The sequence below is a fragment of the Aphanomyces astaci genome (genome assembly GCF_000520075.1).
Source record: "Aphanomyces astaci strain APO3 unplaced genomic scaffold supercont1.57, whole genome shotgun sequence".
Taxonomy (NCBI): Eukaryota; Oomycota; class Saprolegniomycetes; order Saprolegniales; family Verrucalvaceae; genus Aphanomyces; species Aphanomyces astaci.
In genome coordinates, this window is record NW_009798320.1 from 39,950 (window position 1) to 62,765 (window position 22,816).

Consider the following 22,816-nt stretch of genomic DNA (forward strand, 5'->3'; position numbering starts at 1 on the left):
CCAACACGACATTGTCCTGGTGAGATTCTTAAACCTTGGCTGAGCCACCGACGCTACACCTCCTTCTAAACTTCAGCATTCTGTGTGGCTTCAAAATTTTGAACGTTGGTTCATAGTCTCAAGTGCGCCCTCAAGCACATATGAGCCTCAGTGAGCGCAATTGCAGGATATTCTGAGTCACATTATCTGCATCTTAGCACGTTCATGTACTGTGTCTTTGCTGTTTCATGGTACATACACGAAAAAAATCCGAAAATATTCGCACTGTGATTGGCAGTGTTTTAAGCTTATTTTTGTGTGAAACACAGACCCCATTAAGTTTAGTAAACACTGACCTTTTTTCTGATAAGCTTACAGTTAATAGTACGAAGGAAGTATTATAATAGTACTACAAATATCAAACGGTAGTGGTGTTGGGAGAGACGTAATTAAAATACATCGTATCACTAGTAGTACTAACATCAAAACAAGCAGGTATTTCCTATCTTACACTATACTCCTGTAATTCCTAAGTCACACTAATAAAGGGTCGAATAACTGGCCTGCAAACCAAGATATTCATTTGCTAAAGACGTCGACGGCAGGATGGCGACTCGCGGGGTATGGCAACTGCAGAAGTTGACGGTGCGGTACTGCCAGTACGGAGGAAGCAGCAAGAACGTCAGGGAATTGCTGAAGGATCCCCGCTTTCTCTCGTTCGTGACTGAGAACCCCCAGGTGTCGTTTGCGACTGAAGTGCAGGGCAACAAGCACCCGGTGCTGATCGGCGAGTACATCACCAACGAAACAAAGGTGTGCGACGTCAAGAACCAGGACATCCCGTTCGTGCTCAAGCAGATGCAGCGACTGCGCGACACGAGTGGCCGCAAGATGACCAAAATCAACGCACCTGTGATCTCGAAGCGACCAACTATCCAAGGCATTTGGCAACCCGAAACACAAGACCAGTTCGATCAAGTGACCTTCCAAGTCGAGCATCGCTCGGCGTAAATATCTAGATAGGGTTCTTGTGCAATGATATTTGGACCCCACAACTTGTCGTACTCCCCTCCCTCTTCTGGCTTTACATGCGATGAAGAGGAACTTGAGTGGTAGGTAGATGGTTCAAGGGATGGAAGTGGGAGCTTGAGTTCCATGTAGCCTAGGCACCTTTCGCACGAACACGGGTTCTTCGGTGCGACAGCGATCGAATAGTCGTTTTAGCGATGCTATGTTCCAAGTAAGGTATATATCGTCGTTATAGTTATCAATCTAGAACCCATGGAGCTGGATCTGAGCTTCCGTGCAGATCTCTTGGTCGACCAAGAACGATTTCACATTTGTACGTTGGTCCCCCGACAACTGGATGACTTCGCCCGCCTCTTCGTCCTTGACGATCGCGCCGTTGCAACTGAAGTTCTTCTTGAATGCCTTCAAGATGCGCTTGATGTCCAAGTCGTCCGCCAGACCTTGCACCGTCGAAATACACTTGCGCCCGTTGCGTTGTTGTACTCGAACGTGCACCTTGCCACTCCCCATGCCAGAGTTGTCGGCAGCATCTTCAAACGCATCTACGTACAAGAGTTAGGACGAGACATCCTCCATACACCCCCCTCGCAGGACACATGTAAAGCATCGCCGACGTACTGAAGTTCTGGAAGTTCGGGATCGTCGCCATGTCAAACGGTCAATCGAGCGAGATGGAAGTGAATGGCGACGGAACACAGAGTATCGCGTACTTTACTGAACGCACTATATTTTAACGAGTGTCCTGGAGGGTGAGCGGATACTTAATGGGGTGGTGCGTACTTAGTCGGGGCGTACGCAATAGGATTTGCTCGTTGGATAAGTTTGTGGCGTGAAGACCATGGCCGACCCGTCGTTGATGCTGTGGGAGAAGCGGAAGCGCGTCAAGCCGACGCTGTTCCAAGTAGAAGTCAGCGTCAAGAAGGCCAAGGTCGCGGCGCCGCAGCAAGCAGCAGCGCGGAAGTCCACCCGACAGACACCGTCGCGAGGCAAGAAACCAACCCCCGAGCAACCTTCCAGCGACGACGATGACGATGAGCAGTCGTCGCCTTCACCGGCAAAGGAGGCACCTGCTGCTAGGGTCAAGCAAGTGTCGAAAGCAGCGGCACCCTCCTCGGTCCCTCGCGACGCATCGAGGGTGTCGGAAGGCGTGCTGAGTTTGATCGGCCAACCTTTCTACGACGAAGACATGTCCGACTGGCACGGCACGAACGTCCACTTGGACGAGCTCGCGGAACTTCGTGGCATGTGGCAGCTCCCAGCCGCGTGTCACATCCTGTGGTTGCTCCAGCAGCCGCTAAAGTTGAAGGTGTACAACTCGCTGCGAGAGTACGAGGCGGCGCTGTTGAACCCGTCGACCAGCGCCGTGCTAGAAGATGTGTTCACGAAGCTCCTGCTGGGTAAGAAGGAGCGCGAGCGGCTCAACTGCGGCCTGGGGCTGGCCTATGATTGGTGGAGCCAGCGACTAGCCGAGTACTATACCGAACGGTACAAAAAATGGACGGCGTTGAAGGAGAAGGCAGCCAAGGCGCGCCAGCAGCCCACCGCAGACGACGACGATGACGACGACGATGATGATGATGTGACGATTGGACTGAGCGAGGACGACGCGGCGCTGCTCAACGCAATCACGACCAGCTTGAAACCCCTCGGCGCTCAGAATCCGCTGGAGGTGCGTTTTTTGTTTTTATTTATTTTCAGAGTTTTACTTATTTTTGTGTAGGCGAGTGGGTTTAAAGACGTGGCACCCAGCACCCGGTGCAAATTGCTGCTGAATTTGTGCGAAACGGTGCTCCAACAGCCTGGCAACTTGTACGTTCGAGAGCAACTTGATGGACAAGATATTATATAAATAATATCTGGTCCATATATATATATATGTATATACTGACACTGTTGGTAGGGACTACATTCGAGAAATGCAAGACGACGACTTGAGGATCACGCCCATTGGCGTGGATCGGTGTGGGAATCAATATTTTTTCTATCCCCAATTTTACCTCGTACGAAACATTAAGACCAGGATGAATGTAGATTTGTGAACAGTATATATAATATATATATATATATATATATATATATATGGTGTAGGAACGGAGAATATATCGGCTGTCGGAAGGAGACAAGGTGTGGCAGTTGTGGGCGAAAGGCCTCGAGTCTGTGCAGGCAATGCATGATGCGTTCGTGGCCGTCCAGAAGGGGCGGAAGTGGGCGGGAGAAGCATTACTATTGGAGCATACGGACGCCATGCTGGAGCTGATGCGGCAGGATAAGCTGGAGGCGCAGAAGAACGAAGACAAAGCCCTCAAACGAGTACGACAAATCTCTTGTCGATTCAGCCAAAAATTGGACTTTTAAGTGTGTACTACCATGGAATTCAATTTATTTAAATATTCGAATTGTATACTTGATTCAAGATTGTATTGAATTATAGAATTATATTCGCGTTTTGTATTTCATGACAAAGCCCTCAAACGAGTACGACAAATCTCTTGTCGATTCAGCCAAAACTTGGACTTTTAAGTGTGTACTACCATGGAATTCGATTTGAAGAATTTATTTAAATATTCGAATTGTATACTAGATTCAAGATTGTATTGAATTATAGAATTATATTCGCGTTTTGTATTTCATGGTGCACATCAACGACAAATACGGTAGTAGTATTCGCCAACTATATCGATTGGTTGCATTATCACCTAAAGTTGGACGTTTGATTCCTTTACAGCTTTTGATCCCAATTTAAGCTTTTTGACCAATGTAGTGTACCTGATTTGCCCAGTGAATTTGGTAGAACGTTGTGATTTGATTGGCTTTGGCGGGTCTAGAATCCCCACTCTCGAGGACAATTCGAATGTAAAACAGTGTCTGGAGCCAATCACACGAATTCACAGAGTCATACACGTAAAGTGGATGCTAGGTTCCTTTAGATATCTGATATTCGCTCGATTCTTGTGTACACATTTGGTTGACAAACACCCATAAGAGCATGCCATATTTATATTTCTCATTCGTAGGCCATCCTGGAAGCGATGCCGCGGAAGCGGTCGGCGCGTATCCAAGTCAAAGCGCTGGAAAAGTTTGAAGATGAAAAGCTCAAGAGTGACCGGGCGATGGCCGACGAAGCGACTCGAGCGGGTACGTTTATTTTTCAGAGTGAGAGATAATATATATATATATAGAGCAAAAGCGCGTCGAGTTGCTGGCGAGCATGGAGCGGGAGCGAGAACTGGAGCTCAAGAAGCTGGCCGCGTTGCGCGAACAACGCGTGGCCATGAACGTCGACAGAGAAACCCGACGGCAGAAACGTCTGGAGCTGGAAGAGGCGCAGCTGGAGAAGGAGCGGCTGGACCGCGAAAGTCTGGAGAAACTTGCTCAGCAACAGCTGGAGCAACGCGAGCAACGGGCCCTGCAGCGACAGCAACCCCCAAATTCGCCGACCGAAGCGCTGCCTGGTACCGACCACCACGAAGACGAGACGAACGCCCTGAATCAATCAAGCGCTGATTGAACCGACATCTATGCATAACACTCTGGTGTAACAATATATGATGATCATACACAAATATGTAGTACTTAGTAGGCAGCAGCAGCATCCGTGTGTCGATCACCGTGTTTGGCTTACGTTACTGGTAATCTACTTTTAAATGGGCAAAAAACCACTTGAATAAGCTGAAAAGAACGTGAAAAAGAATGGTATTAGTTTTACGGATGAGTTAATCCCTAGTTTTACGGATAATAATGACTTCAAGCAACTTTTGATGTTTGTTTCGGGTATACTAACTAGGACTTCAAGTACTTGTTACTTCAAGTACAATAGTTGGATACAGCTAGACATGTGCTGGTGTCCATCAGGCCAATATCGGGCTTGTCGTTGTTTAACTGGAAGTTAGTTTAATTTTTAGACTTCTTTGAGTAACTAATAAACAAGGGGCAACTTTGGTTTTCGGATAAGGGGTATCCGGTTGTTTTCGGATAAGGGTATCCGGTTGTTTTCGGATAAGACCCGATCTTTCATATCCAAACGACGTGGAACAAGGACAACGAGGACAAGGATGGTAAGCATCCCCAGTGTGGAGCGTGGCGGCGGTTGATGTGGCCGAACTCTATAGGCCACGACGTCTGCGTTTGCGCGATCCAGAGCCGCATTGCGGAAGAAAGCCAAGCCGGTCAAGAAGGTACACCCGTCGTTATCATTGTTCAATGGGTGGTTTCCCATTTGGCTACCAAGGCGCTGGACGACGAACAGATGGAGGAGATCAAAGAAGCGTTTAGTCTGTTCGACACAGACGGGAGTGGGTCCATCGACGCCCGGGAACTGAAGGCGGCGATGCGGGCGCTGGGGTTCCAAGTGAAGAAAGCCGAAGTGCGGAAAATGATCGCCGACATCGACAAGGATGAAAATGGAACCATCGAGTTTGAAAACTTTGTGGAAATGATGACGAGCCGCATGGTAAACGCGTGTGATGCATGGAGCATGGTGACAGCACACCACCCCCTAGAGTTCGAGGGATACGAAGGAAGAAGTGGCGAAGATCTTTCAACTGTTTGACGACGACAACGTACGTAACACAGTTGTCCTTGACCAAACGAGCTATACACATAGACGGGAAAGATCTCGTTCAAGAACTTGAAGCGCGTGTGCACTGAATTGGGGGAGAACTTGACGGACGAAGAGATGCAGGTACAACAAGTGTCTGCAAGTTGGCGCTTTGATGCTGACGCGTAGGAAATGATCGACGAGGCCGACCGCGACGGCGATGGGCTTATCAACGAAGTACGTTGGGCTGATTATGGGCGTTCTTGATATTTATGTAATAGTATTATTGTGCTTTCGAGTAAAATTTCGTGTTGTGGTTTCTCGTTGGAATTTAAATCGATTTGATTGGCTACCTCAGATGAGCTCAAAATTATTAGCCAATCAATACCCATTTCTCAATGAAATCCAACCAATCCGATCGGTTTGGTCGGCGCGATTCGATTGCACCCCCTCCTCAAATTTGTATCAAATCGAAAATATTCTAGGACGAGTTTTTCCGGGTCATGAAAAAGCGATCGGGAAACCCCCTCGACGACTTGGACAGTGACGACGATTGACCACGGTTACTGTATGCGGCCAACTTTAATACTACTAGTACAATAAATATACTATTAATAGTACTGGGAAACTTGTCGTCGCCATCGGTTGTTATTAGAGTTTCCTACCCGAATGGATACAATATATGAATCTTCCTACCAACACACATAAAATAATTTTTTTTTTTTATTGCGCTTTCGAGTAAAATTTCATGTTGTGGCGTGGTTTCTCGTTGGAATTTAAATCGATTTGATTGGCTACCTCAGATGAGCTCAAAATTATTAGCCAATCAAAACCTTCTCAATGAAATTCAACCAATCCGATCGGTTTGGTCGGCGCGATTCGATTGCACCCCCTCCCCAAATTTGTATCAAATCGACAATACCAACATTATATATCTAAGTGTTGGTAGAAATATATATATATATATAAATAAATATTATATATCTGAGTGTTGGTAGAAATATATATATATATTTCTACCAACACTCAAATATATAATATTTATTTCTACCAGCATACAGATATAATATATACTTCGAAGTATATATATATATTCGTTGGCCATATATACTCATCTCTTCCCCAGACATTCGAGTTTCAATAGGAGTATTTATATATACATGTTTATATCAAGAAAACTGTACACACAATATACACACATTACGGCATATCAAAAGGAGACGAACACAAGCCACACCATGTGCGCAAAGTTTGTGCGAGTCCGCTATATTTCCACTAGCAAAATATGCACAGCTGGAGGTTAGGGACTTCCTCGGTGCTTTGCCTTGGACATCCGCCTTTTCAATCACTTTGGGCGTGCTGGTCTCCTGGTGCTTGCGTTTGAGAATGACCCGGTGCTTGAAGTGCTCCTGCTCTGCAGAACCTTCTTGATTCCAAAGTTCACACTCATTTTGACAGTAGATTATCATGTACGTACTGTAAACGCGAGATGATGGATAGACAGTAAGCTCACAAGAGACCCCAGGATTCTCGTGGCTTCTTTGTTCCTGTATCTTTGCGCGACGTCCAACTCCTTCGTCAGATGGAGGAGAGGTCCATATACAGTGGTGACCCAACGTGGCCTCGACAGAACGACTGAGCGACGGACGAAGGTCGTGTTTTCGATCAGAATGCTATGCCAAAAGCAAGACCAAAGCCGAAACGGTGATTTAACTTCTGTCACGTCCACTGTTCAAAAGACTTCAACATCGTAACGGAGGTCACGCCTTGTAAACAACTTGTTATTGTTACGTTAATTGGCAATGTACACGAGGTCGTAGTCAGCGCAGCCAGCAGCGTCCTTGTGCTGGGTAAACAGATCCTTCAGTCGGTCAAAGTAGATCGTGTGCAGGGCATCCACTTGGTCCGTCGTTGGTTTGATCACTTTCTCGACTGCGATGGGGGCGCCAATGGCGATCATCAGCGGCACGCGATTCGGAATCGGTAGGCCGGACCATCCGTGGGGGAAGTACGGACACGGGAACGCAAAGTGCTTGATGAACCACCGCTGGAGGGCGGGCCACCGGACGTTGTCCAGGATTTCGCCCTCTTTGAAGCTGAGCACCGGAACCAAGGACACGCCATGCTCCAAGGCCATCCGAACAAACCCCTTGTGGCCAGTGAACACGCGCACCTGGCGCTGCCGGGACTGCGATGCCACCAGCTCCGCCTGCCCCCCCGGCACAACAAAAATAGACTGGTGACTCTTGAGCGCGTCGGAAAATGTCGTGCGCGTCACCTCACGAGCCCCCAGGACCTGGATGACGTCGCGGATGCCGGGAAAGTAGTGCACGACACTCGCGCTCAACGGACACGCAAACACGTTTGGAAACAGCTCTCGCCACTGGTCAGTGAATTGGAGCCACATCACCGTCATGGGGATGATCCCGTGGGGATGGAACCCAAAGATGTACGTGTGGGACGGACTTAGGGGTTCCGTGCGCACCAAATGCAGGGAAAAGTACCGCGCCGTGGCCTCTATCATGGCGCTGTACGCTTTCTGGAGGGATTTATCCTGTCGGCTTCCCGTTTGCGCCGGCATGCCGTTCATGGTTTTGTACGTGTAAACATACCAAGGGATTGCAAACCCCACGGTCGCGGCGGCGGCGGGGTGGTCAACGTACGCGTGGACGACAACTGAAACCAAAGGCAGCGTCGAAAACACGAGCGGAAGTGCCACGTAGAGAGGCGGGCTGGTGGCCCCACTGGAAGTTTTCTTGTAGTATACTTGCAGGAGGTGGGACAAGGAGATGGAAATGATGGTTTGCACACTTACATGCACGACAAAGTAGATGCCAACGTCTGTCCATGTGAACGATGGAACGAACATCCAAGGCAGCGCGTACGGCGTGAATGCCAGCGGCGGCAAGTTGACCATCAGTGTCGGAAATAGCCCTTCCATGTGATACAATGCCAAGAAATGCCATCGATGCGTCGTTGTAGTGGTTGTAGTCGTTGGCTGGTACACGAACAAGCTGACGATCATGCCGACTTGGGACGCCACACAGAGGACACCTGCGACCCCCATAACACCCACGAATAGTTCGACTTCCACAACTACGATCGACAAAAAGAAGACGGCTTGCAGGATGATACCCGTCGTAAAGCACGACCACGACACGAACTGCACCATCACAAACACTACGCCCCCGGAGAACGGCTGCCAGAACTTCCAGCTGTCACTGACCAAAAGGCCACCCAGGCCGTAGGTACTGGTCACGGCGGCAATGCACAGACACACCGATCCCACGGCTGCGTTCGTTGAGAAGTTGTCGGCAAACTCGACGCGTTCCGCACTCAGCGCCAACACGAGCGCCCCCACCACTGCCAACAAGTTCATGTAGTTGTGTGTGAACAGGTGCGCCTTATTGGCTGCCGTGCGGGGGCTAAGGATCGGCGAATGACGTAGTGTTTCCAGCGCTAGTAGCGACGACACGATGAAGAGTTCTGCCATGAACCCCATCGTCGCCTTCGACACTGGGGTGCATAGGATTGGCAGGTTGAGCCCTCCGACGTTGGTACAGGATGATGTGTGTGCGAATAGAACCGCGCCGTAGCAGAGCCACCCCGCCACTTGATACGCAGCAACCGTCTTGAAGTGACCCAGAGCCAAGTTCTTCGCCGCCCAGACGTGGCTGCTGGTGGCCAACATGAGCACGGCGGTGAACGGTGCTGCGCATAGCATGATGGATGTGCATAGTCGCGTTGTGTCGTCGAGCATCGGATGCGCAGCAGCCACGCCAGGGCTCGACAACGTGGCCACCTCTGCGCCTACCAAGAGCAAGAAGGCAGCGAACACGGCCACGACCATCCCGATCACAGTGAGCCGGAGGGCGGAGCTGACGGCATCCGTCAGGGTATACGCCGATTTGGCATGTCCTTTCATGTGCCGAAGCGTCAGGTTGGCATGGCCCTTTGACGTCATGTTTTCGAATGACCCATCGAACAATAACGCGTCGTCGTCGTCGTCGCGTTCGACACTGATTCGAAGACTATATTGACCAATTTTTGCTTTCTTTTGGACGAAATTGTCAAAAATTGATCAGCCCACCGACGCATATTTTGACAATTTGAGGTCGTTCGAAATATCTAAAATATCTAAGGTTGAAGTTGATTGTTACGATACGATTGGTTCAAATTGCCATTTGATTGGATGATTCGAGGAATTGCATTATCCGGATCGAACCGGTTGACCAACACCCCAAATTAATTGCGTTCGTTGTTGTCAATGGCGATGACTCAACTGCATGACGACTCGGTGACAAATGCGACGAGCATGAACAAGCAGCGGACCATCCGCATCATGGTCTTGGGCGAAGAGAAGGTAGGCAAGTCCTCCCTCATATCCGCCCTGGTGTCGCAGCAAGCCAGCGAGCGCGTGCCGAGTGTCTTGCATGACATTGTCATCCCCACCGAGGACACGCGCGAGAACGTGGCCATTTCGCTGCACGACACTAGTTCCTCGTCCAACGACGTGATGGAAGTGATCAAGACCATGAACCGCAGCGACGCAGCCATCGTCGTGTTCGACGTGTCCCGGTCCATCTCGTCTCAGCGGCTCGGGTATTGGCTGGACCTACTCAAGGTGACCAAGGTGATGCCGGTGGTGCTCGTGGGCAACAAGTGCGACCTGCTCCCGGGAGGCTCCGAGATCTCCCGCGTGCAATCCGTGCTCCGCAACTACAAGTTCATCGTCCATAGCTTGGAGTGCTCGGCGCGAACGTTAATCAACGTCAAGAAAACGTTTGGATTGGCGCAAAAGGCGGTGCTGTACCCTATGGCGCCGCTGTACGACGCAGAAAAGAAGGTAAGCATGCATCTATATATATATATATCGATTCGTCTACGATAATCCCCTCCAGTATATATATATATATATATGAGGTGCCCACACAATCGTCTGATTTTGAAAAATTAAAAAAATATATAAATCTATTTTTTTAAATTATATTATGCTATCCATAGCAATTGCAACCCAAATTTATCACGGCGCTGAAGCGTATTTTTCGCCTCTTTGACGTGGACCGGGACGGTGTGATCAGTCGCGACGAACTGCACGAATACCAAGTACGAACAACGACTTTGCCATGTCATTGAATATTATATTTTTTTAATCGTAATAATAATTAATATATATTTCTGCCTAGAACGTTTGCTTTAAAACACGAATGAAGCCAGAAGACATGGATGCGCTGTTGGAGCTAGTGGCGTTAGTGAAAGCAGATGGGGTAGCTACCGATACCCGAGGACTCCGCTTTGACGGGTTTGCCTACTTGTCGGAGCTTGCAATTGAGAAAAATAAGCCTGAGCATTGTTGGCAGGTAAGACAGTTTGGGAAATATATATATATATATATATCTGATGGTAGTTGTCGTCTTTAATTTTTTAATTATCCCTGGGATCTACCCGACATTGTGGACTTTTTATCGTGAATTGTCCAAATATATCGATCGACCCATCCCATGTTGGATGCAATATTCTATAATCCAATTATACCCTAGTATACTTCCTGATTGAATTGACACACACCAAGTCGTGGTGATTCCATCGACGATGCTGATTGGTTGGAAAAAATAATGTCTTGACGCGGATTGGCTAGATTCTTTTGTCGGCGATGCTTTTTTTCCTATTTTATATTCACACCCAGATATATTATTTGTGCCGATGCTTGTATATTCTTCTCCTATATTGTGTATTCAACACTAAATTGGACTGGGGAGGCGAATCGAATAGCCTAAACAAAGAGATTATGAATGCCTTAAGCCAATCACATCACTCCATTCCAGAGATTTTACCAGTCTCGTGCCCTGTCGCTTCGGATTGGGTAAAATCAGTCGGGGAAAACATGGAAAATACATTCGAAATCGCTTTGAAGTTTCGACTGCGAAGTCCAAAGTTCAGTCAAAAGCACAATATATATATATATTTGTGCTGCAATTAGGTGCTGCGCACGATCGGGTACTCGGACACGCTGGAGCTGGAACTTCCGCACGACCTCATGGACGTTCCTCGGGACTCGAACGCAGCGCAGTATGAAATGTGCGAGCTCAGCGCCGCGGCCATCCAGTTCTTGACGGCAGTCTTCACGCAGTTCGCCCCTCTAACCCAAGCATCTATCGACGGCATATTTGCCATTGTGCCGCCGCCAAAGCGGCCGACGTGGACGAGTTTGCCGCTGGAGGAACCTCATGCGTCGTTGGATGTGTCGGCGTGGCTGGCGCTGTGGAGGTAGTCTGACGACTGGGTTGATGTTTGATGTATATCGTGTGTTACTATATATATATATATACAGATATATAGGCAAACAAATCAACGACGAGATAGTACATAGTATATGTCCAAATGTGAATATAATTATATTATTTTTGGTTGATATAATTCTTTATAGTTTGGAAATGGCGATACGACCGCTGCGGGCGCTGGAACAGCTATATTATTTGGGGTTGGTCGACACCAAGGCACTCACTGCCGTGGACGTGTAAGCGTCTTCGACTATATATATATATATCATCGTTCCTATATATATATTTATTATTGGGGATTGGGTTGTAGGCGCCGCAGTCGGCACAGCCGCGCCAGCGCCAAAGTCATCCGCTGTTTGCTGTTTGGTCCGCCCGGCTGTGGCAAAGTTCGTTGTATCTGTCCATATAAATCGATATATTTCTGTAACCAGTTGCTGTAGACGTTGCTCACGAACGCATTTACGAGCTACTCGTTCCTGTCGCCCGAGCCCCTGGCCGTGTCATACCCAGAGCGAGACGCCAAACCCGCCGACGCGTACGCCCATTTGCTGCATAATGTGCACACTGTCGTGGACAAGGAAACTGGCGCACAACGCACGCTCATTGTACGTCGTTTCGAGATTAGTTGGTGATAACTGTTAGTTGGTGATAACTGTTAGTTGGTGATTTAGTTGGTGACTACTGTTAGTTGGTGCTTATTGTTAGTTGGTGATTTAGTTGGTAATAACTGTTAGTTGGTGCATTCTCCACTCGCTCGTGACTCTATATGGTGTGCCGATAGTCTGATAGATGGGCAATTTATTCGTGTGGTTATATTCTTCCTTAGTGATTGCAGTCTCCATTAGTATGTTTAGTTGGTGCATTTTTGCATTAGTTGGAGCATACTAGTACTCCAATAGTTGGTGCAGTTTCCATGAGTTATTACTGCCTACTCTATTTGTTGTACTAGTTGGTACAGTCTATATGAGTTATGGCATGCTCAAGATGCTATGTTTGTTGTCCACTATAACGTGGGCAGGGATATCGGTGTGTTTGTATTTCTATCTGGCAATCCACATATATATATATATATATATATAACCTTTATCAATCGCTAGATCTCTGAAGTGTCGGAAGGGGTCGTGGAGTATGAGATGGTGGAGGCCATCGCGACTAGTATTCACGTGGACATGGTGTGCTACCTATTTGACGGCACAGAGCCCGACTCGTTCGAGTACATTTTCAAGCTGCAAGCAGTGGTATCGGACGCCGTGCCTTGTGTATATGCGTATTCTACACCCACACCTGTCGAGGTACACTCTAATCTATCTATATATTAATATATATATATATATTCTAAACAGCCAGATAGGAAGAAACCACGTCGCTGCTAGCATTGGACAAGTGTATGCGACACTGTGCGTCGTTGAAACTCCACGCGCCTCTTCGCATCTGCCTGAGCTCCCAATCCGGCTTTGACTTGCTCTACCAAGCGCTCGTCCATCGCACTCTGCACCCGTACGCCCCAACATATATATATATATATATATATATATATATATATATACCATAGATATCCTATATTTAGCCATCTTGATCAACCTGCTTTACCTAATTTTACCATCCCTCGAAATGACTTTAATAGCCATGATGGCGCGGTGCCGTTTACGATGCAAAAGGCGGCGGCCAAGAAGCGCAACGACCGCCTCTTCTACGGCGGCCTCGTGGCAGTGGCCGCCGTCGCCGCCGGCGTCGGGTACGCATATGCGGACGAGTTGAAGGAGCTGTCTGTCGTGCAGAGCCTCGTTCGATTGTGGGACCAGTCCAAACTCCACCTTGTTCCGAAATTGAAACAGTAACACACTAGGGATACAGTAGTATTACTAGTAGTATATATTACTAATAGTACTTGGCTGGTTATTATTGTGTGGTTTGTTCAATGTCCGAGGAGAAAAGCAGAAATCATATTGTTCATTCGATTCGAAATTGGAGTGGTATTTGGGTGGTCAATCGAATGAGCAGAATCACCAAATCGACAGACAATCGATATACGACCAATCAAAACCCAGATCACGAATCAACTAGCCAATCAAATCCACTCTTCGAATAATTCAACATCGAATTAGTGTGTGATTGAAAGTAGTGTGATACTGGACGATCTTTACATGCAAAATTCAGTACAAAGAATCGATCGATTTGGCAAAGAATCAGCACAAAAGTAGTCCAAATATTGAGTAAAAGGACAATAGTTATGCCTGTTAGTCGACGCTCAACAGTACATAAGACAGGTACACGTTGTACATTTAGTAGATTTATTGTCCAGATATTTTTCGAAATTAGCCGCAAAAACGTCCGTACTTACTTTTGTGTAACGTTATGAATAAATAGTCCAATGTGACTGACACTACTAATTCAATGTTGGATTGGTCGAAGAGTGGATTTGATTGGCCACGTGATTTGTGTTTTAATTGGTCGATTGTGTGCCGATTTAGGGTTGAATATGCATTCATTACCCAATGACATTGATCAGGTCCTTTGGCAACAAGCCCAGGTTATGCAAGTACGCCAGTTGTTGCAGCGTCAGCCTCGACGGTTTCGACCGGATCGAGTGCACGACGCGGCCGAGGGGCAAACCCCACATCCGTATGGGCCAAACCTTGTGATTGGTCGGCACGACAAACTCTGCCGGCACGTCCTTGGACTTGTACACGGTACGGTACACTTTCCACGCGTCGGCGCGGCATGCAAACGTTTGCCCCACTTTGTCCCACAGAAACCCGAGGCTTTCAAGCTCGTCGAGCTGCTCAAAGTTGAGCCGATGCGACCGACTTCGGATGTTGCGCACGGCGTCGTGCAGCTTCATGCCCCACACTTCCCGAGGCCATCGGTTGTCGTCCACTGGGACATTGAAATCAGGAGAAACGTCCAAGTTGCCATACAAATCTCGGTATGTTTTCAACGCGAGCACTCGTTTCTGCCACGACTGGTCCCATGCCGACCAGACAAACCCTAACTCGTCTAATGCACGCCGCCGAGAGGTTGGGAGGGCGGCTTGGTGGAAGCGCAAGCCCTTGACGGCACTGCCAAGGGCCAGACCGGCGAAAGGGGCCGGCCATTGCGGGTCGTTCGTCGGAACTTCAAACGATGTCGGAACGTTCGTGTGGCCATGCAAGTCGCGGTAGCGCTTGAGCGCGGCGAGCTTGTCGTTCCATGTCATCCGCACGCCGCGGTCGAACCCTAGCGCGGTCAAGTCCATCTGCTGTGCCTCCGTCAGCGCATTCTTCTTCCACGCGATGCGCAACCGATTCACGATTCGACCCAACTTGACCCCCTTTGTTTCTGCAGGCCACACATTGCTGTGATCTGCGTCGACGACGAACGCCTGGGGCACTTGGACATGTCCATGTTGCTCGCTGAACGCTTTCAACGCCGCCAACGTCGTGTCCCATGACAAGCGTTTTGGTGCCGTCGACAGGTACCTCGCTGTGTCCCACGCAGCCCATGGCAGGAGCCTCCTCGGCGACGACCATCCCAACCGATGCATCATCATCGCAATTCACAGTATAAAACGCCATTCTCGACTATGATTGGCTGTTGCCTCCGCACGCTGATTGGCTGTTTTTATCGCAATCACAGATCTGACGCCAACTTCATGGCAGTCCATCTCACGGGACTTGCCATACCTCGCAGCAGGACCGCCATGGAACCAAGCATGAAGCGCGGTGCTGACTCGATGCATGTCGACCATGAAATCAAGTTCGCATCCGACGACGACGATGACGACAATTGGGTCAACGAAATGGAACGCGAGCTGGACCTCCAAGGTATGGACCAGCTGAAGGCCGTTGCATGTATGTGACTCTGATGGCTCTGATGGTTTTGGTGTATGCAGTCGAGAAGAAGCCAAAGACAGCACGTGTTGCGATTGACTTTCCCCACGACGTGTTGCTCACGTTGTTCACGTTCGTGACGGTGAGTGGCCGGGTATGCAAGGCATGGAGCGTTGCCGCCGTCGAAGGTAACACACTTCAACAGCACACGGATATGTAGTAGTTAGTGGTGCATGACCACAGCATGACGATGTAGTGGCTCGCGGAAAGGTGGAGAAGAGATTGGAGCATGTGTTTCATCTGTACGCGTCCGACGACTACGCCGCCGGGACGTGTCGATGGCTCGCCATCGCCATCGAAAGTCAACTCCACGCCCACCACAACGTGTGGTAGTACTACTACTACTAGTATCCACCCGTCACCTACTACTCCTCGTTCTACGACACCAATGATCTTCCTAGGAAGTACTCGCTGACCAAGCGATACCGCGAACAAGCACGGATGCTGCTGTTCAACTTGCGCGACTGCAAGAACGACATGCTTCGCCTTCGAGTGCTTCGAGGGGACGTGTCTCCGTCGGCACTGGCGCGCTTGACGTCGAAGGACATGGCGAATCCCCATCTCGTGGAGCAGCGCAAGGAATGGATCAAGGACCGCACGGCCCAAGTCACGCGGCATGTGCGGCACTTGCAGGGGATGCTCGAGACAGACATGTTCACGTGTCCTTCGTGCGGAAGCAACAAGACCCAGCACTGCCAGGGACGGAGGAAGGCGCGGGCTGACCGCGTGTGCATCGTCGTCATGTGCTCGCGCTGTCCCCATCGGTGGCAGGTCTAACTACTCGGTCGACATGTAGTATACTAGTTAATAGTTCGTGGTATGGAATCGTAGTTACTAGTAGTATGCTAATGTTACTCGTAGTACGAGTAGTAGTTACTAGTACCAGCTGAATTGAACGGAAGAGAATGCTAGATACTAGTATATGATGGCTGGCTTGTGGCAATCAATTGGAAGTGTAAGCGCGGGACGAGTCACTTGGTCAAATGTGGTCCATACAGCATACCAGTACATGATCAAGGACTCCCTACACTGACTCATGGTCCTGTACTTGGAACTCTACTTATAATACTTATAATACAGGTACATAGAATACTACTCCGATTCGCAGTTTTTTTTATATTGCCCAATTTCATTGAAAATGGATCAAAGCTCATGTATTTCGAGCCACTTATGTCGGTCGTGCCTGATCCAGACAGACCTACAATACAGTAGAACCTTGATAGTAATATTGCGAATTTCCTTCAATAGTGTAGTACCTTGATACTACTACTATTCAAATATGGATTGGCCAACAAATAATCCACAGAAAGGACATAGAAAAGAAAAATAGTAATATTGTAGCGAATATCAAAACAAGTTCAGAATAACCAATCAAATATCCCCATGGCGACGATTGGCGGAGTCCGGAAAAATTCGTACCGAATTTATGCTATAAACTACCAATTTTCGCGTGGCTTTCTAAGCAATGTTCAATCGCGCTGGAAGTTCTGATTGGCTGAATATTCTTGTCCTTTCTGTAAGTGCCAATCAAAGATGAAAATACGGGCGGACTTCGCCTACTATATATAACGTTAGGGTCGATTCGTGATTCGATTCGACGGCTACTTTACTAGTACTTTATAAAAACTTCTTACTGTTAGTATCGAACATGGCCCGTGGGAAAAGTCAGTATCGGTTCATAGCGAATTCTTGCTTTTTTATACTACGTAATATTGTGGTTTTCAGCCAAATTTGCCTGTTTTGGGGGATTGATAAAATCGCCCAGACGCCCTTGCTCCCCCCACCCCCACGTGTAGACAGCCCCTGAATCCACGACGCCGGCGGAGTGATTCATGCCACACGCAATGTGCACGAATGTCGTGTCTGGTGGTAGTGGCACTCGACATGGCTCCTCGCAACAGTTGACATACGAGCCAATGCCGAATTGGCCCAACTAATCGAGCAAAGGAGTATGATTGGCTGCAAAGCATGGCGGTTGCAATATGATTGGCTAAAAAGATTGATTGATGCATTGCAGCCACAAAGGTACCTCTTAAACTCAGTTTTATATGAAATTTCGAAGGTCCAGTGATTATTCGGCGGTTGATTCAACCAATCGCGGGACGAAATTTTGAGTAAAACACACAATATTATTCCTTGGGATGTGTGACGCTGTTCACCATCATTGCGGGGTTGTTAAATCGACTGGGCAAATGGCAATTTCGTGATCGCATACAGCACGACTCCAAGCCCCGCGACACACGCGGCGACTTCGACCGGATCCGCCTTGGGGATACCTTGTGGCGACGACACCGATGCCGCTGCGTCGTCCGTTCGAACCGTCGGCCGTTCCAAGCGATACAAATGCGCGTACAACGTCGTCGCATGTTTCCCCGTTGTCGTGAAAACGTCGTTTGGTTGGGGGTACTCGTCCCGCGACAGCTGAATTTGCAGAACCGACCCCAAAAAGTCTGTGATGGGAATCTCGTAAATCGACCGCCCCAACAGCTCGGTGCGGCTGTCGGGGTTCGAGTAGAGCATCTGCGGGTCATACGAGTCGAACAAGTGGCCCAGCGTCGTCGGTTTGTCCTTGTGGCCTTGCATTGATTGCATGTAATCGAGCGTGGCGTACGTGAACCGATCGATTAGCGATAGCCCCACCTGTAGCGTGTGAACCAATCAGATTGTACAAAGAAAACAAACAAATCCATATCGAAGGACGGTATGCCTTGAATTACTGTGTTAAATGGGAATATGCTAACAACATCCAAACGTCCAACTTATGGGTACACAAACACATACAATAGAATGGAGAGAGATAGTACAGTAGTACAGTACAGTTTACACTATATTAACGTCGCTCTACCGCATTAGGCGTACCATTGCACGATGAAATTTGAAGAATTGATGTTTTAAATATATGAATTGTACAATGGATTCGAGATTATATATTGAATTTTATAATAATACTCGCGTTTTATATTTCATGGTACAGATCAACGACAAATACGGTAGGCATGTTGTAACTGGCAAAAATGAGCAAAATTAGTGTGACCAATCTCGCTAATTACGATGTCGAAACGCTCTGTACTACACATGGAAATTTCGAGTCCGACAACACAAATGATAGTGTGAGGATAGTACAATATCAATGCATGACATAAAAAAGCCAGTACTACAACATAGAGACAATGAACATGTGATACTGTATATATTGTGCTTTCGAATGAAATTTCGTGTTGTGGTTTCTCGTTGGAATTTAAATCGATTTGATTGGCTACCTCAGATGAGCTCAAAATTATTAGCCAATCAAAACCTTCTCAATGAAATTCAACCAATCAGATCGATTGTGGATCTATTTGGTCGGCGCGATTCGATTGCACCCCCTCCCCAAATTTGTATATCAAATCGACAATATATGTTTATTCTAAACTGGAGCGACATGGAGAATGAATGAATCGACACACAACCAACATATGTACAGAAGAATGTATCGATAGAAAAGGATTGAGCCAATCAGATTGCAGAAAAAAATCAACATCAATGTCGAATTAGTGTGTGACTTCAATTAGTGTGATACCAAGCACCACAGGACACGTTTTCACATACAAATTTCAGTACAAAGAATCGATCGATAGTAGATTTGGCGATTTCGCACAAAAGCCCTACATTTTGGGTAAAACGACAATAAATACCTCAAAGTCGGTATGGTACGCGTACGAGTTTTCACCCGTCCGGGCGCTGCCTATGGTGACGACGTTGGGCGAGTACAATTGCGTGGCGAGCGATCCTGCTTGACACGTGTCGACCATGTAAAAGAGCTCGTTGTATCGGCCTTTCACGTGCATTTCCTGGACGGCTTGCGCTATGTCATGGCTCGACAGTTCTTCGGCGTCTTGGAACTTGAGAAACCCGTCGCCGCCGTGCCCTGTCATAAAGACCTGTACACAACGCTCGCTCGTTAGAAGAACACGTCGCTCGTTAGAAGAACAACTCGAATCGACGACGCACAAACACATTGCTGTCTTCGTCCGAATCGAGGCGGCGGCTGGCGGGCGTCCCGGGCTCGTGCCGACCGGTGAGGACCTTGATGAAGTTGGCCACAGTCACTTCGGCCCCTCGGTAGTCGACCTCGACGTCGTCGCCATATAGGTTGGTCGTGTGTGTGTTGCTGTCAAACACTTTGCCAGGAAAGCAGTTGCGGGCATTGCATGGCATTTGGTCCGCCAGCATGAGGATGATCTACGGATCGCGCGTGAAGAGGGCTGATGCGACAACATGTGTGACATCGAACCTGGCTGTCGGGGATCCCGAGTCGCTTCACAGAATGGTACAACGACAGGGCGTTTGTGATGTGACGATAGTTGAACCAAAAACGCGATGCGTCCACCTACTCCTGGCGTCATCATCGTTTGCACAGCTCGGGAGGACGAGTGACACATGCACGTACCACCACCGCCCAATTGTTCGTATGGCGCTTAACGGCGACACATGACAGTAGGAGAGATGCCACCAAGTATGCCACGAGGATAACCTTCATCCCGACTGGATCGAAGGCAGAACTGGAATGCCTTCTACATCGTATATCCTGTGTACTTTTATACTAATATGAAATGCAAGTCCTTTAATAATGAATAGCTTAGGGATTGGTCAAGAAATAGTCATTTACAGTTAACGTTAGGGGTATTTTGCATGAGCGAATTGAATTTGGCCACTTTAACCTACCTCTAAAGTATAAAAAACGTGTGAAATAATATAACCTCTAACATCATATCCGGAGGTAAAGGACCTTTAACCTACCTCTAAAGTATAAAAAACATGTGAAATAATATAACCTCTAAAGACGAGCCCCTTTAACGTGGCCGACCATTGATGTGCCGACTTATTCATCCAATCAAACCTTAAATCGATTTTTAATTCAACCTCTAGACAAATGATACCTGTATACTGTATATATATTTGTATATATATTCATGCTAATGACCCTAACATTTGTGATTAAAAGTACTTCTATACATGATACCTGTTCGAATTGTATAAACCTCTACTACTCTGGCGCATATTAGTTGTCGCCTCCATGTTCTCATTGGCGGAATTTTTCTAAAAGTACGATTTAACTGGTGCTGATAGGTGCATTCAAAAGCGCAAGCACTTTTCTTTGATTGGGTTATTTGCGATCGTTCTGGACCCCTTTGGTTCCAGAGTTATTGAGCGCCAAAGTTGGCACGTCATTGAGTCCGCAGTCGATCTGACCCGCTACGTCAATAGTTTTCAATTTGACATCAATCAAACACTGTCCATCGTTTGTTATCGTCAAAGCAATGCCCCAGCAAACCAACATTTCCCCCAAAGTAGCTTCTGCAGTCGCACCTGCTCGTGTCCGTGGGAAGAAGCACCTGGCCCTCGCGCAACATCATCGCATCTACGAGCTTCTTCTGGAGATATGCGTCCAAGGCGAGCTAACCCGTGGCGCCATGCTATATATAGCACAACAGTTTCAGTGTGAGTCGCGGTCCATCTCCCGTATCTGGAGCCTTGGCCGTGCATCCTCACGCAATAGCAGGGGTGTTGCCGATATCGCGTCGAAAATTCCAGGTAAAGCCTCCATGATTCTATATTCTATTATCTTTGAGAAGTATGAAGTTTCAAGGTTGTACTGATTTAGGACGTTTGAAGGCACGGTCAAGTTACATTAAGCCGTTCCTGACACCCAACAACATTTAAGCCCGACTACGGTACGCATTGTCTTTTCTTTTACCTTCGTCGAATGGAAGCTATTTTTTTTTTAAATATATGTTCATATCGACGAAAAATGGTTCAATTTGACGAAGGTAAAAAGAAAATACTATGTGTACGAGGACGAGAACTGGCAGCCCGGTTCTGCAAATCTAAACGCTTCATTACTAAAGTGATGTTTTTGGCGGCCGTGGCCCGCCCGCGTTATGACTTTCACTGGAAGCAAATGTTCGACGGGAAAATTGGAGTTTGGCCTATTGTGGAGTCTGTTCCAGCCAAACGGAACAGCAAAAACCGTTCGAAAGGAACAATTGTTGTTTCCCCACAATCCGTCGACGCAAAAGTATATTCGACGATGGGTATTGAGCAAGTAATTCCTGCTATCAAGTCAAAGTTTCCGTCTGCAGCTCTTGAGTCTGCCGTGTTGATTCAACAAGACAATGCCAGTCCACACAAATGTTTAACGACGGACCGGTTAATTGCATACGGAATTGGTGGAATTGGAATCGTGAACCAGCCCCCGAACAGCCCGGACTTCAATGTGCTCGACTTAGGATTCTTTAACTCTATTCAAAGCCTGCAGTATCAAAAGTGTACTCGTTCAATCGAGGAGCTTATTGATGCTGTAAAAACATCGTTTGTTGAGTTGCCCACTGAAACACTGGCAAAGACCTTCGTCACCCTTCAAAAGGTGATGGAGAAGTCCATTGAGATCAATGGTAGCAATGAATACAAACTGCCCCACATGAAGAAGGATGCCTCGATTGCAAACCTCTCGTCCTTCCATGTCCAGTGGGATGCAACAAGCTACGAGAGCGCGCTAATACACTTGAACAACACCCTGGCTGAAGAAGTGTACTTTGAAGCGATGGTGAATTCCCAGGAACAAGTAATTTAATAAAATACTCCTGATTGAATTGTGATTTTCGCCTTCGATATTTAAATTTGGAGTTCAATACAATAATCCAGATGTGCAAAGGACAAGTTCTATACTTTAATGAAGTTGTTTGGAGGCGACAACTATTATGCGCCAGAGTAGTATAAAATGGTAATCATATGTTGGTGACATAGGTTGAAACTTTCGTTTTCAATACATAACTCAAGTATACAAATCGGCACATCAATGGTCGCCCTGTGTAAAGTACTCAACTTCAAAAATCAATTGTGCAATCCTAAACTGTTTAAATCGATATATTTTGGGCTCATTCGAAGGAGCTCAACGTTATCCATCCAAAAATGTATGTATCAAGGGAGGATTCGAAAAAACAACTGAAATATTCGAACATGAAAATGAAGAAAAATCGGCACATCAATGGTCGGCCACGTTAGTCTTGGATTTGACCTGGTGGAAGGTTATACCTGTATCCTGCAGAGTTTGCCTGCGTACGTAGATGCGGGAAAGGCGC

At 47.5% G+C, this 22,816-nt stretch overlaps 10 protein-coding genes across 14 annotated transcripts; 6 read left to right on the forward strand and 4 right to left on the reverse strand.

Moving 5' to 3' along the window:
- Nucleotides 1-550: 550 nt before the first annotated feature.
- On the forward strand, nt 551-1,161 carry H257_14347 (hypothetical protein). The gene is made up of 2 exons (XM_009842115.1): nt 551-1,091; nt 1,141-1,161. The coding sequence occupies exon 1, from the start codon at nt 586-588 to the stop codon at nt 988-990; it is 405 nt and encodes a 134-aa protein (XP_009840417.1). The 5' UTR covers nt 551-585; the 3' UTR covers nt 991-1,091; nt 1,141-1,161.
- Nucleotides 1,162-1,211: 50 nt separating this feature from the next.
- Nucleotides 1,212-2,580, reverse strand: H257_14348 (translation initiation factor SUI1). Its single transcript, XM_009842116.1, has 3 exons — nt 1,789-2,580; nt 1,627-1,731; nt 1,212-1,550 (listed from the first exon to the last, which is right to left on the reverse strand). Exons 2-3 carry the CDS (start codon nt 1,655-1,657, stop codon nt 1,252-1,254), a joined length of 330 nt encoding a protein of 109 aa, XP_009840418.1. The 5' UTR covers nt 1,658-1,731; nt 1,789-2,580; the 3' UTR covers nt 1,212-1,251.
- Nucleotides 1,727-4,573, forward strand: H257_14349. 2 transcript variants are annotated; one of them, XM_009842117.1, is made up of 6 exons: nt 1,727-2,677; nt 2,729-2,817; nt 2,909-3,008; nt 3,097-3,318; nt 4,023-4,143; nt 4,188-4,573. In XM_009842117.1, exons 1-6 carry the CDS (start codon nt 1,847-1,849, stop codon nt 4,514-4,516), a joined length of 1,692 nt encoding a protein of 563 aa, XP_009840419.1. In that variant the 5' UTR covers nt 1,727-1,846; the 3' UTR covers nt 4,517-4,573. The 2 variants fall into 2 exon arrangements, with proteins under 2 accessions (XP_009840419.1, XP_009840420.1); XM_009842118.1 differs by having other exon boundaries at nt 4,023-4,573.
- Nucleotides 4,574-5,029: 456 nt separating this feature from the next.
- Nucleotides 5,030-6,185, forward strand: H257_14350. 2 transcript variants are annotated; one of them, XM_009842119.1, is made up of 7 exons: nt 5,030-5,063; nt 5,118-5,183; nt 5,237-5,458; nt 5,508-5,567; nt 5,612-5,689; nt 5,735-5,782; nt 6,031-6,185. In XM_009842119.1, exons 1-7 carry the CDS (start codon nt 5,061-5,063, stop codon nt 6,100-6,102), a joined length of 549 nt encoding a protein of 182 aa, XP_009840421.1. In that variant the 5' UTR covers nt 5,030-5,060; the 3' UTR covers nt 6,103-6,185. The 2 variants fall into 2 exon arrangements, with proteins under 2 accessions (XP_009840421.1, XP_009840422.1); XM_009842120.1 differs by having other exon boundaries at nt 5,612-5,782.
- A 1,100-nt stretch (nt 6,186-7,285) lies between these two features.
- H257_14351 (hypothetical protein) lies at nt 7,286-9,516 on the reverse strand. The gene has a single exon (XM_009842121.1). It carries the CDS (start codon nt 9,507-9,509, stop codon nt 7,338-7,340), a length of 2,172 nt encoding a protein of 723 aa, XP_009840423.1. The 5' UTR covers nt 9,510-9,516; the 3' UTR covers nt 7,286-7,337.
- Nucleotides 9,517-9,802: 286 nt separating this feature from the next.
- Nucleotides 9,803-13,725, forward strand: H257_14352. 2 transcript variants are annotated; one of them, XM_009842122.1, is made up of 10 exons: nt 9,803-10,391; nt 10,550-10,651; nt 10,732-10,905; nt 11,526-11,812; nt 11,973-12,062; nt 12,137-12,212; nt 12,267-12,431; nt 12,924-13,118; nt 13,178-13,323; nt 13,451-13,725. In XM_009842122.1, the coding sequence occupies exons 1-10, from the start codon at nt 9,813-9,815 to the stop codon at nt 13,662-13,664; spliced, it is 2,028 nt and encodes a 675-aa protein (XP_009840424.1). In that variant the 5' UTR covers nt 9,803-9,812; the 3' UTR covers nt 13,665-13,725. The 2 variants fall into 2 exon arrangements, with proteins under 2 accessions (XP_009840424.1, XP_009840425.1); XM_009842123.1 differs by lacking the exons at nt 12,924-13,118; nt 13,178-13,323; nt 13,451-13,725 and having other exon boundaries at nt 12,267-12,476.
- A 496-nt stretch (nt 13,726-14,221) lies between these two features.
- Nucleotides 14,222-15,358, reverse strand: H257_14353 (hypothetical protein). Its single transcript, XM_009842124.1, has one exon. It carries the CDS (start codon nt 15,353-15,355, stop codon nt 14,315-14,317), a length of 1,041 nt encoding a protein of 346 aa, XP_009840426.1. The 5' UTR covers nt 15,356-15,358; the 3' UTR covers nt 14,222-14,314.
- Nucleotides 14,240-16,621, forward strand: H257_14354 (hypothetical protein). Its single transcript, XM_009842125.1, has 4 exons — nt 14,240-15,629; nt 15,698-15,823; nt 15,892-16,024; nt 16,097-16,621. Exons 1-4 carry the CDS (start codon nt 15,344-15,346, stop codon nt 16,470-16,472), a joined length of 921 nt encoding a protein of 306 aa, XP_009840427.1. The 5' UTR covers nt 14,240-15,343; the 3' UTR covers nt 16,473-16,621.
- A 1,085-nt stretch (nt 16,622-17,706) lies between these two features.
- On the reverse strand, nt 17,707-20,232 carry H257_14355. 2 transcript variants are annotated; one of them, XM_009842126.1, is made up of 5 exons: nt 20,125-20,232; nt 19,969-20,064; nt 19,686-19,916; nt 19,370-19,615; nt 17,707-18,335 (listed from the first exon to the last, which is right to left on the reverse strand). In XM_009842126.1, the coding sequence occupies exons 1-5, from the start codon at nt 20,212-20,214 to the stop codon at nt 17,871-17,873; spliced, it is 1,128 nt and encodes a 375-aa protein (XP_009840428.1). In that variant the 5' UTR covers nt 20,215-20,232; the 3' UTR covers nt 17,707-17,870. The 2 variants fall into 2 exon arrangements, with proteins under 2 accessions (XP_009840428.1, XP_009840429.1); XM_009842127.1 differs by having other exon boundaries at nt 19,686-20,064.
- A 763-nt stretch (nt 20,233-20,995) lies between these two features.
- Nucleotides 20,996-22,308, forward strand: H257_14356 (hypothetical protein; the record flags this gene model as incomplete). Its single annotated transcript, XM_009842128.1, has 2 exons — nt 20,996-21,269; nt 21,533-22,308. The coding sequence occupies 2 exons, from the start codon at nt 20,996-20,998 to the stop codon at nt 22,306-22,308; spliced, it is 1,050 nt and encodes a 349-aa protein (XP_009840430.1).
- Nucleotides 22,309-22,816: the final 508 nt, after the last annotated feature.